The sequence below is a fragment of the Panthera onca genome, chromosome A1, assembly GCF_046562875.1.
Source record: "Panthera onca isolate mPanOnc1 chromosome A1, mPanOnc1 haplotype 2, whole genome shotgun sequence".
Taxonomy (NCBI): Eukaryota; Metazoa; Chordata; class Mammalia; order Carnivora; family Felidae; genus Panthera; species Panthera onca.
This window is the reverse complement of record NC_138339.1, coordinates 60,549,394-60,564,377: the sequence shown is the minus strand read 5'-3', so window position 1 is coordinate 60,564,377 and position 14,984 is coordinate 60,549,394. Positions and strand designations below refer to the sequence as shown.

Below are 14,984 nucleotides of genomic sequence, written 5' to 3'. Positions count from 1 at the left end.
ATCACTGTGGTCTTCCTGGCATCCTGAGCCTCTCTCAGGCACTAACTGGCCCTGCCCCCCGAGCTTCTGGATACTTCGCCAGAGACAGGAGATGTGAAATTCGTGATTGTTGGGAAATCACCGAGGACTGAGAAAGAGGAAAGTCTTCAGGCCCGAGGCAAACTGCTTCCCCTCACGTCACCTGCTCTGGTCATGACCCAGCTGTCCTTGCGAGGAATGGGCTGTGGTCCTATACAGAGGGGTCACCAAAGGCCTACCTCCAAAAGGCAGTGGCTGGATTCTCTTTGTAACTTGTCCAGATTGGCAACCTCCTTGCCCTCCTTCATGGAAAGGAGACTGATAGAGTAGGAAGGAGCACAGGCTCTGGAGACAGAGCTGAGTTTGAATCCCTACTCCACCTGGGCAGTCTGTGTAACATGTCAGAGCTTGGAGGTGGCAGAGAGGTGAAGACAGGGACTCTGGACCCAGAGACGGTCCAGGTGAGACCTGGCTGCACAGCCTACTTGCTAGGTGTAAGGCAGAAAGTAGCTTTACCTCTCTGAGCCTCAGTTTTCCCTTCCGTAAAATGGAAGAGATAATAGTGCCGGGACACCTGGGTGGCATCTGATTCTTGATCTCGGCTCAGGTCATAATCTCCCAGTTCATGGGATCAAGCCCCTTGTCAGATTCCCTCAGGATTCTTTCTCTCCCTCTCTCTCTCTCTGACCCTCTGCTGCTCATGCTCTCTCTCTCTCAAAATAAATAAATAAGCATTAAAAAAAAAATAGTGCCAACATTTAAACAAGACAGTGGCAAGTCCTTAGCCTACTCCCTGGCACATGAGAAGGACTCCACCTGCTTCACCTGTGATGATTCTTGTCGTCGTCATCCCTGTCGTCCGTGTTTCTTACCTGCTATGGCTCTCTTCTAAGTGGGCTCCATGGATTGTCCATCTTGATCACATTTAGTGGATAGCCCTTTCAAAGGAGCCTAATGTTTAGCTATACCTAATTCAATTTCTGTGTTTCTGTACATATTTATTCTCCTGAGTGGGAGTGAACTTTTTTTGAAAACACTTCTAGTTGTAAGGATGATTTTAGAAATTCCTTTCCACAGGTGCTGTGTGTTCTGTTTCCTCATGAAACATTGCTCCCTCTTCCAAGGCCCCGCTTAAATTCCAGCTAATTCCACGACATTCTTTAACTACCCTACCTGAAAGTGATTTCTCTCTCTGTCTCTGTCTCTGTCTCTGTCTGTCTCTCTCTCTTCAAATAGTTTTTTGTCATTTGCCACTATTCCGGTGATTTGAAACACCAAGTGATCTCTCCCACCAACACAGAACTTTTGAACAGCAGGGCTGTGCCCTGTAGAGCACAGTTCGTTGTTGAGAACTCTTAGATACCAGGCCCTGATGATTGATGCCCCCAGCACCCCTGGCACCACGTGTTATGGACCGCTTCCGCCTGGAATGAAATGTGGATCTCCTCTAAGCTCACAATGACCCGGAGAGGCTGGTGCAGTGACAGTGGGGCTCCTTGATTGTGTATAAGATGGGAACTGTACACGGCCAAAGCTACCCTCGAAAAGGCTTCAAAAAGTTACCTCCTCAGGGACCAACACAGTGTCACCCAGTAAGTGAAACAGAGCTTGATCCTGTCCTCAAACATCAGAACTGATTGGCTGTATGTGTGTGTGTATGTGTGTGTGTGTGTGTGTGTGTGCATGTGTGCATGGAGCATTAGCTGAAGTGGAGAACCTGTATTTAGAGACTAAATGCAGAAATCTATTTGTTTTTATACACCAGATTCACCCCCTGCCAATGACGTACACATACTATGAGAAGAGCACAGGGTCTGAGACCTGCTAAGAAAGCAGCAGATTCCTATGTCCTGTCACAGGGCCACTCCAGGGAATATACTCTTTGGGTAGAAGATACAGAGGAATCAATAGTGACTACAATCTGTGGTGGAAACAGTAGAGAATAAAATCTCTGGAAGCATCAGCAGCTATCATTATCTTTTTGCTCTTAATTTTTTTTTCCTTAGTTACCCTTAATTAACCTTAGTTACCTGCATCTAAGGTTTATGTGTAGAGGAAACACTTTCTCTGTTTCCCTATTTTACGGATATGGAAGGCTGACGTTCCTAGATTGTTAAGTCCTAGTGTGAGTTGCACAGCGTGGGAACAATCACATCAGAAGTTAAGCCTGGTTGCCCGACTCACTCACCGAGTCCTCTAGTAACTGTAAGGAGGCGGCTGAAGGGATGTCAACGTTATCCTTTTCTCAGAGGCTCAGGGATGGTCGGAAAGCATTAAAAAGCCATGCTCCTTCCCCAGGCAATTTGCCTTTGTGGGAGATTATCTACATTTTAGGCCAACCGTCAAAATAGATTTTCATCTGCAAAGACCCAGCCACGCAGGACTGCGGTATAAACATCTGAGGGCCAGGAGTTTTAATGGAAGCACGCTTGGACTCACACAGGAGTCTAAGTGCCTTTCACCATCCCTCCCACAGGGCTGGAGTGGCCAGGACCAGGGCGAGATGACCAACCTTGTCGCTCTCTACCTCTCCAGCCACCAGAGCTAGGCTTCCTTGTTTACTTATTTAGAGCCTAGCAGAGGAAGTGGTAAAGGAAACTTGCTGAGTCGTTTTCTGAGAAGAGACCATATTTGTTCGCAGAGGAAGCCGTTGCTCTCTGGGATCTGGTTACAGCAGAAAAGACGTCTGTTCCAACAAGGGTGTTCCAGACGGTAACTGGAAGTTGGAAGAGCCAAGGACACCTCCACGCTCTAGATTTGGGATTCTCTGTCCATGGGTGCAGCACTCGTGCTCAGCTTGTGACTTTTGTCCTGGGAGAGCAGCCATGGCATTGAGGAATGTGCCCTTTCGCTCAGACGTCCTGGCCTGGGACCCCGACAACCTTGCAGACTACTTCAGGAAGGTGAGTCTTGCCGTTTTGTTGGTGGTGAGGCTGGCTGCCCTTGGCGGGCTGGGCAGAGCTTGAAGAAGGAGCCAGAACATGAGAGGGATAAAATATAGCAGAAGAACTTGCAACCCCGCGGCAGCCTTCCAAGTTGAGCAGGTGTTATGTAGATGCACACACACCACTGAGTGTTCCTGGCAATGAGTTCTGGGGAGAAGGGGGGCCCTCAGATGGAAGTGTACTTACTAAGCACCAGCACTCATGTTTGTGCTCTGTAGGCACTGTCCCACTTAACACTCCCCAGTACTGCTATCCTCTTTTCTCAGCTGCAAAATAGGCTCTGGGAGGTTAGATAACCCAAAGCCCCAGGGACTGCATGTGACAGGTAGGATTCCAGTCACACCTGCCTGGCTTCAGCATCCATGTTAGATACTCAGAATGACTGTAACCACTAATGAGATCAAGGCTGCTTACTAGAAAGGGGTGAATGGAGGGGAGCTTGGGTGGCTCAGTTGGTTAAGCGTCTGACTTCAGCTCAGGTCACTATATCATGGTCTGTGGGTTCCAGCCCCACATCAGGCTCTGTGCTGATGGCTTGAAGCCTGGATCTTGCTTTGGATTCTGTGTCTCCCTCTCTCTCTGCCCTTCTCCCACTTGTGTTCTGTCTCTCTGTCTGTCTGTCTCTCTCTCTCTCTCTCAAAAATAAAACAAAAACATTAAAAAAATCTTTAAAAAAAAGAAAAAAGAAAAAGAAAGGGGTGAGTGGAGCCCCAAGCCTGGGAGAAAGAAACAGCAGGGCAGGAAGAATGGATGAGGCAAGGATGTGCAATGCCAGAGAGGGCGTCTGGACAGTCATTGCTCATGACCTGAAAGAGGGCTCCTCACACCCTTACAGAGAACAGAGTCCCTTTGGAGCTTTAGGAGAGTCTTGTGAATCAGGTGGAAAAACTGCTATGAGCTCCAGGTTGTGATTGCTTGAGAGAGCTGGGGAAACTGAGGCCCCTGAGAGGGAGAGTTTTGCCAGCATGGTCAAAGGTCAAGCTTGCGGCAGTCCTGGGACTTGAGTGTTGCTGTCCTGCCTTCCAGCCCTGGACCTCTGTGCTTGGTCATCTGCGAGGGGGATCACGGGTCAGACATCTGCTGGCGCAGACCCTAAGCCACACGACTCGGGGACTCTCTACCCCTGTTCAAGGGATAAGAAGTCTTGTAAGGGACGTCTGAGCTTCTAATACCCCTGTCCCTGGAGGCTGGGATGGAGTTCAGTTGACCCTCCAGATGGTCGTAAAGATAAGACTTTAAAGTCAAGACTTTAGAGGTCATATAAGCCAACCTCTCTTTTTCCTGAGGGATGGAATGGAGCTCCCAGGACCCACAGACACATGGAGCTTATATAGTAGCTAACTGCTCTTCCTCAACCTAAAGAATAAAGATATGAAGATACCAGGCATGGTGGGATAGATCCCCTTATTTGCTGTTTTGTTCTTTTCTCCAAAAGGTCACAGTAAACTTAGGTGTTCAGCACTGTGGGTGCAAAAATGATTGGGACAACTGACTTTTGAAGGATTTTTCTAAACGTCTTTCTTAAACGTAGAACAAATACATTGGGGCAAGCAGATAAAATCTGCCAAGATGCTATAAAGTGGCATGTTAGCTCAGTCGAAGACAGGAGACAATAATTGACAATTAGTGAGAGGATCCTGGAAACAGACTGAGATGCATGGACAGGCCCCGTCTTCAGTGTGAGGAGAAATATAGAACCCAGTTGGGCAACAGCGGAATCCATGGGCAAATCTTCCCTTAGGGCAGGGAGATGGATTACAGGTCAGGGGTGATTTGGGAAGATGGCCGTCTGCCTGAGCTAGGGCACGAGAGAGGCTCTTTCTTGGAGACCCCAGACCTGGGATGTGTCTGCAGCACTGGGACAGGTTCCTTCTCCTGACATAAAACCAAAAGGAAAAACTGATGGTGGGAATCTGTGATCCAGGAAGTCCCAGCCCCCCACAGACTCAGATGGACACCCTTCAAATCCTGAGCATCTCAGTTCCCCCCAGAGAGAAAATATTGAGTGAATTGACCATGGAGTCATTTGGGGAAGGGTCTTCGTCATCAGATATTCTGTTCAAAGGATTGATGAGCAGTGCAATTTCTAATGAAGGAGGGGGGCCAGGACCCCATTGGAGACACCTCCCAGCCAGCTCTGGAGTCAGACAGTTTGGTTTGAATCCTGGTTCTACCACCTGCTAGCTTGGTGACCTTCCTTTAGTTACTTCACCTGTCTGTGTCTCAGCTTTCTCATCAGTAAAATGGAGATACTAACAATAACTACCCTCATGGGATTGTTGAAAGAATGAAAGGAAATATAGCGTGTGAAGCACTCAACAGACTGAGGGGTCAATTCATGTTTGATATTACCTTTTTTCCTGCTCTGTTTACTGGACCCTAGCTGGGGAGGCCCATGCAGATTGGCAGGCCTTTGTGTCTTACTGTCTTAGCTATGTGTAGCTCATCCTTTGTCTGGAATATAGGCTCCTGAGGACAGAGGTCATGTTTTGGATTTCTTGAACCCCTCCAATTTTTTTTGAATTGGCAGGAAAGCACCCCTTGGCAATGCAGTGGAGAGACACTGGCTCAGAGCCATGAGTTCTAATCCCAGCTGTGTCCCCAACCCACTGTGGGACCTTAGGCCAATCCCTTCCCCTCTCTGGGCCTCAGTTGTCCCATCTACAACACGAGGTACCTGCTCTAGACCACTGCCTACCGAAGCTGGGTGCTCATAAGAACCCTCTGAGTGCCTGCTAACAATACAGATCCTAGCTCCCAAGCCCAGATATTAATGGATCAGAATCAAACTTCTAGGGAGGCTTAGTCTTCAGAGCTGTCTGTCTACATAGAGCCAAAGTCAGCGGACTGCAAAATCAGAGCTTATCTGGTAATAACGACAGCAAAAATGATAAATTAAAGGCAGTCAAATACTATAAGAACTACTCCTTCCCCTCTGCGTGAAAATAGAAAGGATGTTCAGGATGCCTCAGATGCTGCCTGTGTTCCACATTAACCTCTAAATCAGCTTTTTCTGAGCTTTCTAACATTTACTCCACCCTTTCAAGCCAAGAGGCTACAAAAAATATATTCACTTTTTAGATTGGTTGACCATTAAAAAAAAAGACCATGATTTGCCCCCAAAAGAAGGCTGACACAAATTGTGAGACTCACACTTGTGTTGAGAACAGAAGATTCTCCAGGGCAAACATTTAACCTTAAATACTCCAGACCGAAATGTCACATTTGGAGATACTTCAAATGCAAATTCTTATGCTGTCGAAGACAAGGTGAAACAGAAAACTGATAAGATTGTCAATTAATGTGACTTTTGGGGAAAGCAACCAAGATAATTCCTGTTGATTTTAGAGCTCTATTCTGAGAATCCAGCTTAATCTATCTTAAACAGAGGTGTGCAAAATGATTTCCATGATCGTCTACAGTTTGATCTGGATGGTGTTTTAAGATACACTTAAATGTATTCATTTGCTATAAGTTATACTGTTACTAACAAAAAGGAGAACATTCCTAACAGAGACATTAAAGCCTTGTTCTGAAGCCCAATTGTCCCCTCTGCCACCTGCTACCCATGGATCTCATGCAAGTTACTTAAGTGTCTTCACCTTTGACTCTCCATCTGGAAGATGTGAGGGTTAAAGACTTAAGACTGGTTTAAATACATAGAAGAGTGCCTGCCCTATAGCAAGCATTCAATAATTATCAGCAGTTTCTAGTACCATTATTGGAACAGCAGTCTGGTAAACAACCTAAATGATCAGCAATATGGTAGCAATTTAATAAAATAATTGTTTAAAAGAAGTTTGCAAGAACATGAAGCAGTGCCTATATTATCACTTTAAGGTAATTTTAAGAGAAAAAAACAGGATAATAAGATTAAGTATGAATTATAACATCAGTTATATTTAGAAATATGCTTAGAATTAAGCATTGTGGGGTGCCTGGGGAGCTCAGTGGGTTAAGCTTCTGACTCTTGATTTAGGCTCAGGTCATGATCTCACGGTTCATGAGCTCAAGCCCTGCATCAGGCTCTGCGCTGCTAGTGTGGAGCCTGCTTGGGATTCTCTCTCTTTCTCTCTCTCTCTCTCTCTCTCTCTCTCTCTCTCAAAATTAAATAAATAAATAAACATTTTAAAACAGAACAAAGCATAGTAGGAAGCACATTGCGACATTTGCCAAGGTTGCCTTTGGGTGGCAAGACAATGGATGCTATTTATGCACTTTCTGACCTCTTCTCTACCTGCCTGAGGGACATGTGGCCACAGCCCGTATAGGCTTGAGGTCACTCCTTTTCTGTAGGGATTGGCCCCCAAACCTTAGACTGAGGCAATTTCTCCATTTCAGAGAGTCCCAAGGGGCAAGTGAAAGCAGGGTTGAGGTAAGGATGGGGCCCCTCTGTTTGATCATGGGGGGAAGGGCGGGAAGGGGGTCTGGCTAGCCACAAGTACCACAAGTTGCTAAGCTTCAGGGGCAGACAAACAAGGGGAACCAATGGCATATGCCTGCCTGCTGCTGATAGCACTCTCCTCTCCTCTTTGCAGCTGAACTACAAGGACTGTGAAAAGGCAGTGAAAAAGCACCACATCGACGGGCAGCGGTTTTTGGTAAGTGCTGGCCGGTTTGACACATTGGGACCAAAGCTGTTCCACACTTTAACCAATTATGGCAGGGCCAGCCGGTCTACCCTGTTCCTGGGGATGCCCAGAGTCAATGCCTGTCTTCAGGACCCCTACACAGCCCTTTGCCTTCTTCTGAGGTTTTATATGACCCTTGCTGTCATCACTTCTTGGGATCCTATTATTCAGGATACCTCCCAGTCTTTCACTGATACCAAGGTACATTCTATAGTCAAAGTAGAAGGAAGAATCCAATATAGCCCCCCTCCCCCCAATCTTGAAAATCTATTCAAATGCCGTCCATACTTAGGCAAGTCTAAGGGGAAAAAAGACCACATGGGAGAACGGAAGATTCTTTTTTCCCGTCTCTCATTCCGGAGTACATACTTACTGAGTGGAATAAAGTGTAGAATCACCCTCATTATTTCATTCCATCCCTCTTTCTCTCTACCAAATGCACATAGTTGGGTTTTTGCCAATTAAACACACATGTGATACGGCTCTCTCTACTCCAGTGTGTTGCAAAGAGCTTTAAGGGTAAGACTAAGATGCAGCTCTACATGAGCAACGAAGCCATTAAATAGAAAGGGATGCACCTCTGACAAGTAGCGAGTTGCTGGAAGGTGGTCTGAGCATTTCTCTTGAAATAGCACCTTTGTCTATAGGCAAGATAGACCCGACTCTACCAATCCAGCCCTTCCCATCTCATGTTTCCTCACCCTTCAAAAAGAAGCAGGAACGAGACTTCAAAGGTCTCATGGGTAGATGTTCACAATTTGGGTTTGGAGTGAGGGGGGCAAGGTAAGTTGTGTTTCCTCGCAAGGCGTGGTCAGTAGCAGTGAGGGGACTGGGCCATGAGACTTCAGGGTTAGAAGGGGCCAGAGAGGTCACGTGCTCTGGCTTTCCACTCAGCACTCCAATCCGTTTCCTATATTGCCTCCCTGCCACTAACATCTGCTTGAATTCTTTTAGTGATGGTGAGCTCACTACTACGCATGGTCATCTGCCCTTTCTAGGCAGCTCTTAAGTTTCATGTGGAGACCAAACTGTGCCCTGTTGGTCTGAGTTTTGCTTCCATATGCCATGTAAGACATGTTTACGCACTGCTTCACCTAAATCATGCATGCATTCACCCACTCATTCACTTCACAAGCATTTTCTTGGGCTCCCTTTACATACTGGACCATGCCATGTTCTGAGAATATAGAGGTAGCTAAGATGTGATTTCTGCTTTCCAGAAGCTGGTTTTACAGCAAAAAAGTATCTTTTGGAAGGCTCTAACCACCCCCTTTGCAACTGAGGAAACATGTACAGAGGTGTGATATGAATGTGTACAGAGGTGTGATGTGAATTTTCTAAGTCACGTACCTAGTAATTGGACTAAAGTACACATTTAATTTACTCTAACATTACATGAGGGTTTTTTAAAATTTTTTAATGTTTATTTATTTTTGAGAGACAGAGTGCGAGCCAGGGAGGGGCAGAGAGAGAGGGAGACACAAAATCTGAATCAGGCTCCAGGCTCCGAGCTGTCAGCACAGAGCCTGACTTGGGGCTTGAACCCACAAACTGTGAGATCATGACCTGAGCCAATGTCGGATGCTTAAACAACTGAGCCCCAATACTGTATGAGTTTTTAACAATGTTATTTCTTCATACTGAGCTTTGAGCCACGGAACCTGGGGTTCTGTTGTCACTTTTGCACATTAGTACTATATGTAAGTATTTCCTTCTGGTGCCTTCAGCACTGAGAACTGAGATTGAGACTTATCAGTGTGAGTGGAAGGGAGTAACACATATTTGAGGATGGTCCTGCTTACAGCCCTGATGCTCTGGGTCACCTTGAGCAAGCACTTGACTTTTCTGAGCCTCTCTCCTCTCGAGCATGAGCACGAGCACGTTGGACTGGGTCAAGAGTGGGTGACAGTCCCTTCCAGTCCCTGCAACACTCCCTGTGTTAACTGCAGGCCTACTAGGACAGGGTTGTTTCCGTGGCTGAGAGAGAGTGTCTGAGCAGTTCTGTCTCCTCTGCTTTCATATCCAGGACCTGTCAGTCCCTGGAGACTGCTGTTCTGTTTATTGTGGGAGTAGGAGGAAGTGGAAAGAAGGGGACTAGGAATCCACAGAGCAAGGAGCAGAAGCTGGTTCCTGGTCCCACAACTGGGGTATTTAGAGACAGCTTCTGCTGATACCCACCCTCTACCCCAGGTGCCCTGGGTACAGTGTGAGCTCTGATCGGAGTCCTAATTTCTCATATATCATTCCTGGTTTTATAATATCCAGGACCATTCTGCTACTGAAGGCAAAAGTGGAAGACCATAGTCTCTCTGTCTCTCTGTCTCTCTCTTCACTGTTGGAGCTAGTAGGTCCCTTGAATCTGTTTTGCTGCCATTTTGGTTCCCCAGTGAGAAGAGTAGGACCTTGTCTGGTGGGGAAAGGGGTGCCATGTTTTCAGAAGGTAGAGGAAGAGGATGAAATGTGTTAGGAACCCATGTCAGTTGGGAAGGCGGTGGCTGCCTGTAACAGAAACCTGACCACAGTGGCTTAACCAAATAGGGCTTTATCTTTCTCAAGTGATAAAGAATCTGGAGTAGGCTCTTGGGGCCGGTGAGTTGCTGAAAGAAGTCACCCAGAACACAGGCCCCTTCTAGTCATGGAAAAAGCTTATGGCTTCTGTCCTACTGGTTGTAAGTTGGCTATGCCACCTCTAGACCTGACATCCACACTCCAGGCAGGATGGAGTGGGGGAGGGCAAAGAGTAGAAGGCACAAAAGTGTGTGGGGAACGCCTCCCCTTGCTTTCAGGAAACTAGTAACTTTTCTGGAAGTTCCACCCCCTAGACTTCGGGTTATATCTCACGGGCCACAACTGAGTCCTGTGACTTCCGCCACCTCCAAAGAAGTGTAGGATGTTAAATATTTTGGACTTGGCACATTTACTGCCCCTAACAAAATCCAGGTCCAGTCAGTAAGGGAGCAAGAGAGAGGGGATACTGGGCGGGCGGGCAGGAGTGTCCACACGTCGCCTCCCCAGGCAGGGGCCATGGTGAGGACACACTCACCACATAATCACACTCCTGCAAGACCATAAGTGATCATACAGGTAACCCAGAGTTGCTGGAAGCTTCAGAAGGAGGTAGAGGAGGGGTTACATCACGCAGCAGAACTCTCTGAAAATCCTGTTTAAATATCTCTCATCTTTCCGCCCAGTTTCTGTCCTTGTTCTAAAGGCCTTTCTCTTTCCTGATATCCTGTTCCTCTGTGTCTCCAGCCATGCTCACATCCACCTTCTCCTTCACATTCTTCCTCAGATCCCCTCAGCTTACATCCTCACGTTGGCCAGTCAGTAGTCAGCCCCCAGCTCTCTGGTGACCCCCAGGAAGTCCTGCATTCTGCGTGCCACTCTGAACATGTGTCTTGGTACATCCCTGAGAGGGAGGAGACGCCAATGCACAGGGGATGTTAAAATTTAAATTAAAAAAAAATTAACATTCATTCATTTTTGAGAGACAGAGCACAGGGGAGGGAGGGGCAGAGAGAGAGATAGACACAGAATCCGAAGCAGGCTCCGGGCCCTGAGCTGTCAGCACAGAGCCCAATGCGGGGCTCAAACCCACACACCGTGACATCATGACCTGAGCCAAAGTCGAGGCTTAACCAACTGAGCTACCCAAGTGCCTATGGAATGTCAAAATTAAAAAAGAGAGAGAAGTTAAGAAGCTTGACCAAAAGCCTGATTGTCAAGCTGGTGCATCCACTCTGGAAAGCAGTATGGAATTTCCTCAAAAAGATGTTTATAGTAGCATTATCAACAATAGCCAAACTATGGAAAGAGCCCAAATGTCCACTGAGTGATGAATCGATAAAGAATTTGTGGTATATATATATGCAATGGAATATTACTCAGCCATGAGAAGGAATGAAATATTGCCCTTTACAACCATGTGGATGAGAGCTAGAGTGTATTATGCTAAGCAAAGTAAGTCAGAGAAAGACAAATATCATACGATTTCACTCATATGTGGAATTTAAGAAACAAAACAGATGAACATAGGGGAAAGGACCAAAGAAAGAGGGAAGCAAACCATAAGAGGCTCTTAATGATAGAGAACAAACTGAGGGTTGATGGAGGGAGGTGGGTGGAGGATGGGCTAACTAGGTGACGGGTATTAAGGAGGGCACTTGTCCTGTTGAGCACCAGGTGTTATATGTAAGGGATGAATCAGTAAATTCTACTTCTGAAAACAATATTACACTGTATGTTAACTAACTAGAATTTAAATAAAAACTTGCAAAGAAAAAAAAAGCCTGATTGTCTCAGGACTCTGGGCAAACTCCGGCCCCAACCCTGCTGCCAGGTTTACTGAGGGGCCTGGGTCCGAGAGCTGGAGCAGATGGGCCCAATAAACACACTGCTAAGATGCCCCCAGCCCTGTGCCACTGGGCTCAAAGGGGAGCGTGCCCAGTGCTTACCCATAGGAGGCAAACAACCTGCCAGGCTCCCAGCCCAGAGCAGAAGAAGCAAAAACCTCCAAGAGCCAGCCAGACCCCAGCTCATTATTATTTATTTTCACACAAATTATTCACATTGGGTTTATTATTCATATAGGGCGTGTCAAGCACTGAGCCAAGCACCTGACACGCATCATCTTATTCAGTGCTCACCACCCCTGAAAGGTGGCTCTTATTAGTATAATGATTCCTATTTTACAGAGAAGGAAACTGAGGCTCAGTGAGCCTAACTGTGTGCCCCAAATCAGACAGCTGTTAAGTGGATGAACCAAGATGCAAATCCAGCCTGACTCAGAGCCTCCACCGTAACCACCTGGTTCTCTAGCCTCAGTTAGAATGCCAGTGGATGCCCTTCTCTGTCTCAGCATTCATCCCATGGAAAGTGTGCTCACCTCTTTTCTGTTTCCAGTATCGGCACCCTGCCTCTCCTCCTCCCTCCAGGGCACCTTCTTCTCTTACCCTTCCCCCCACTCCTCCCCTCCAGCATGGGCCAGCGGGTCCCTCAAAGGGATCAGATGTGGGAAGAGAGAAATTTGCAGGGAGAAAATCGATCGCAGATACCACAGGGCAAGCTTCCAGTCTCAGCAAGCTAAAATTCCGTCAACATCCCAGGGCCTCGGTTTTCTCACCTATAAATGGGGACGCTGATACTTCCTAAATCACAGGACTGATGTGAAGATTAGTCGAGGTGCTAGCAAGGCAGAGGCCCAGAGTCAGTTCTTCACAAATATGAGTTCCTTTCTCCTTTCCCTTCTCTGTTCCCTCAGGAAAGCCTCTTTATTGAATCCTACCACTAACCCTGATGAGAGAGGCTTTTGCTGGTATCAGGGCACAGATTCCTTCTCCAGGCTGGCTTCTCACAGCTCCTGCATATGGAAACTGAGAGGGACCCTGAAGTCTGGGGTAAGAGCCTAGGCAAGAGGTCACAGCGTGTGGCCAAATTCGGCTCACGAGACGAGTGGTCTGGCTTCACAGTTTAGCTCTCACGGTGCGTGGTTGTTTGCTTCATTTAAAGTTATTTGTCGATATTTCGAACTCAGGAAATTTCACCTAAAATCCAGGGTTGGGTATTCCCTTTGAAAACGTAGACGCGGCAACACCAGGCCCACAGGTTTTCACGCAACATCTGGAAGCTGGGCTTTGGGTAGGTGGGGGAGGTGTACCCTTCACTCAGCTGAAGGCCCACGGCTCCCTGTTTCACACCTCCCTCTCCTTACCTGGCCCAAGGCCCCTCCTGTGGGTTGTAACCTGCCCGTGTCTTCGTTTCAGAACCTGACAGAAAATGACATCCAGAAGTTCCCTAAGCTCCGGGTGCCGTAAGTACTCCCCCCGATTCCTTGAGTGTTTTGGGGAACCGAGGCTGGAATGGGACATAGCCCAGGGATAGCTGGGTCAGTTAATCTGTCACGGTTGGTTTGAACTAGGAAAGTGAACAGGAAGGCTATAGAGAGGCAAGTGCAGGACACGGGAGAGAGAAGTGATACTTGATAAGTTGAAAGAAAAAAGAAAGTAACAGATCCAGCCCAATTGGTGTGTTGGCAGCTCTTGCCAAAGCCAAGCCTGACTGTGAGCCACGTCTTCATTTCCTCTCTCCCTGTGGGGTGGCTTGGGCACTGGCATCACGAGATCCGTTCCACGAGGGCATCATCATCAGATCAGTGATTGCTTAAGCTTTCTGGACCACAGTCTCCAGCTCTTGGCCATGAGAGAGTTGGACCCGATGAAGAGTGGCAACGGACATCATTCTGTCTGTTGCTACCTGTTGCTTGGGAATGGCTGCCGGGGCCACTGTACTGAGAAGAATCCTGAGGAAGGGAGAGCGTGACGCGTTGCTGAGGTCTGGGGTGGGTGCGGACGGGAGAAGATGCATCACGCGCTTTGCGTCGTGTGTTTTCATCCCTCTAGCAAGGGTCTTCCGGACTCAAAAGCTTACCCGAGCCAGGCAGGAGATATAAATGTGTAAAATGGGCTGTCTTGAGCCATACAAAGTCCTATCAATTTCTCCTTCATTTTACCACCTTTGAATAGAATATGAGTATGAAGAAATATTTCTCCACTATCACAAACATAATAGCACAATTATGGTGTCAAAAGAGGTCATCAGCACTAAGCCGCGTTGTCGGTGAAGAATTAGGGAGTGGTGGAGATTGTCGAAAATCGGAATATTTTCCCTCCCAAGAGAGCTGCAGCCACTCCGTGCCAGTCCGTATGGACCTGATGATGTCCCATCTTTGAACTTATCAAAAGGCACTAGAAATCTCCGTGTTATGTAATATATTCTTAGTATACATAATAAACATATGTAATAAAATATATTTATGCAATATATTTATATAATATATATAGGATATATTTATACAATATATATAGTATATATTTATACAATATGTATTTTGTATATATTTATACAATATATATTTTATGCAATATATATTTATATATATATATATATATATATATATATATACCTGGTCCTTGAGAGCAGTTGGGTTTGCATCTCCTGGTCCCCATACAACACTAATACTTCACTCATTTAATGAACTGCTACTAGACGCCGATTTAACGTCAGACCCTTGTTAATTACTCAGGCTACAAATACATAAGGGACAGAATCCCCACTGCAGGACACTCACATTCTAGTGGGAGGGTCAGATATACAAAGCAATCATACCATGATTGATTAACGGTGCTGGGGCACATGCATGGGCACGTTCACCGGGAGTAGGAGGGCAGGAGTCGTTTTCCCCTTGGCATTTGGGGAAGACTTTGGGAAGGCAGGAAAGCTAAGTTGGGTCTTGACATATACCAGGAATGGTCAGATAAAGAATGGGTTGAAGGACGTTCTAGGAATGGGGACTATATTGCCAAGGCACAGGCACCAGGGAGTTTAATGAAAC

The 14,984-nt window shown here is 46.8% G+C and overlaps 1 protein-coding gene across 3 annotated transcripts in view; it reads left to right on the top strand.

The window, feature by feature from the left end:
* The first annotated feature begins 2,631 nt into the window (after positions 1-2,631).
* LCP2 (lymphocyte cytosolic protein 2) overlaps positions 2,632-14,984 on the top strand; it is a 45,734-nt gene continuing 33,381 nt past the window's right edge. For all 3 annotated transcript variants that reach the window (XM_060635001.3, XM_060635002.3, XM_060635003.3), the window contains exons 1-3: positions 2,632-2,921; positions 7,502-7,564; positions 13,357-13,403. In XM_060635001.3, the coding sequence (XP_060490984.1) occupies positions 2,844-2,921; positions 7,502-7,564; positions 13,357-13,403 (188 nt within the window). In that variant the 5' untranslated portion in view covers positions 2,632-2,843. The remainder of the gene's footprint in view (positions 2,922-7,501; positions 7,565-13,356; positions 13,404-14,984) is intronic.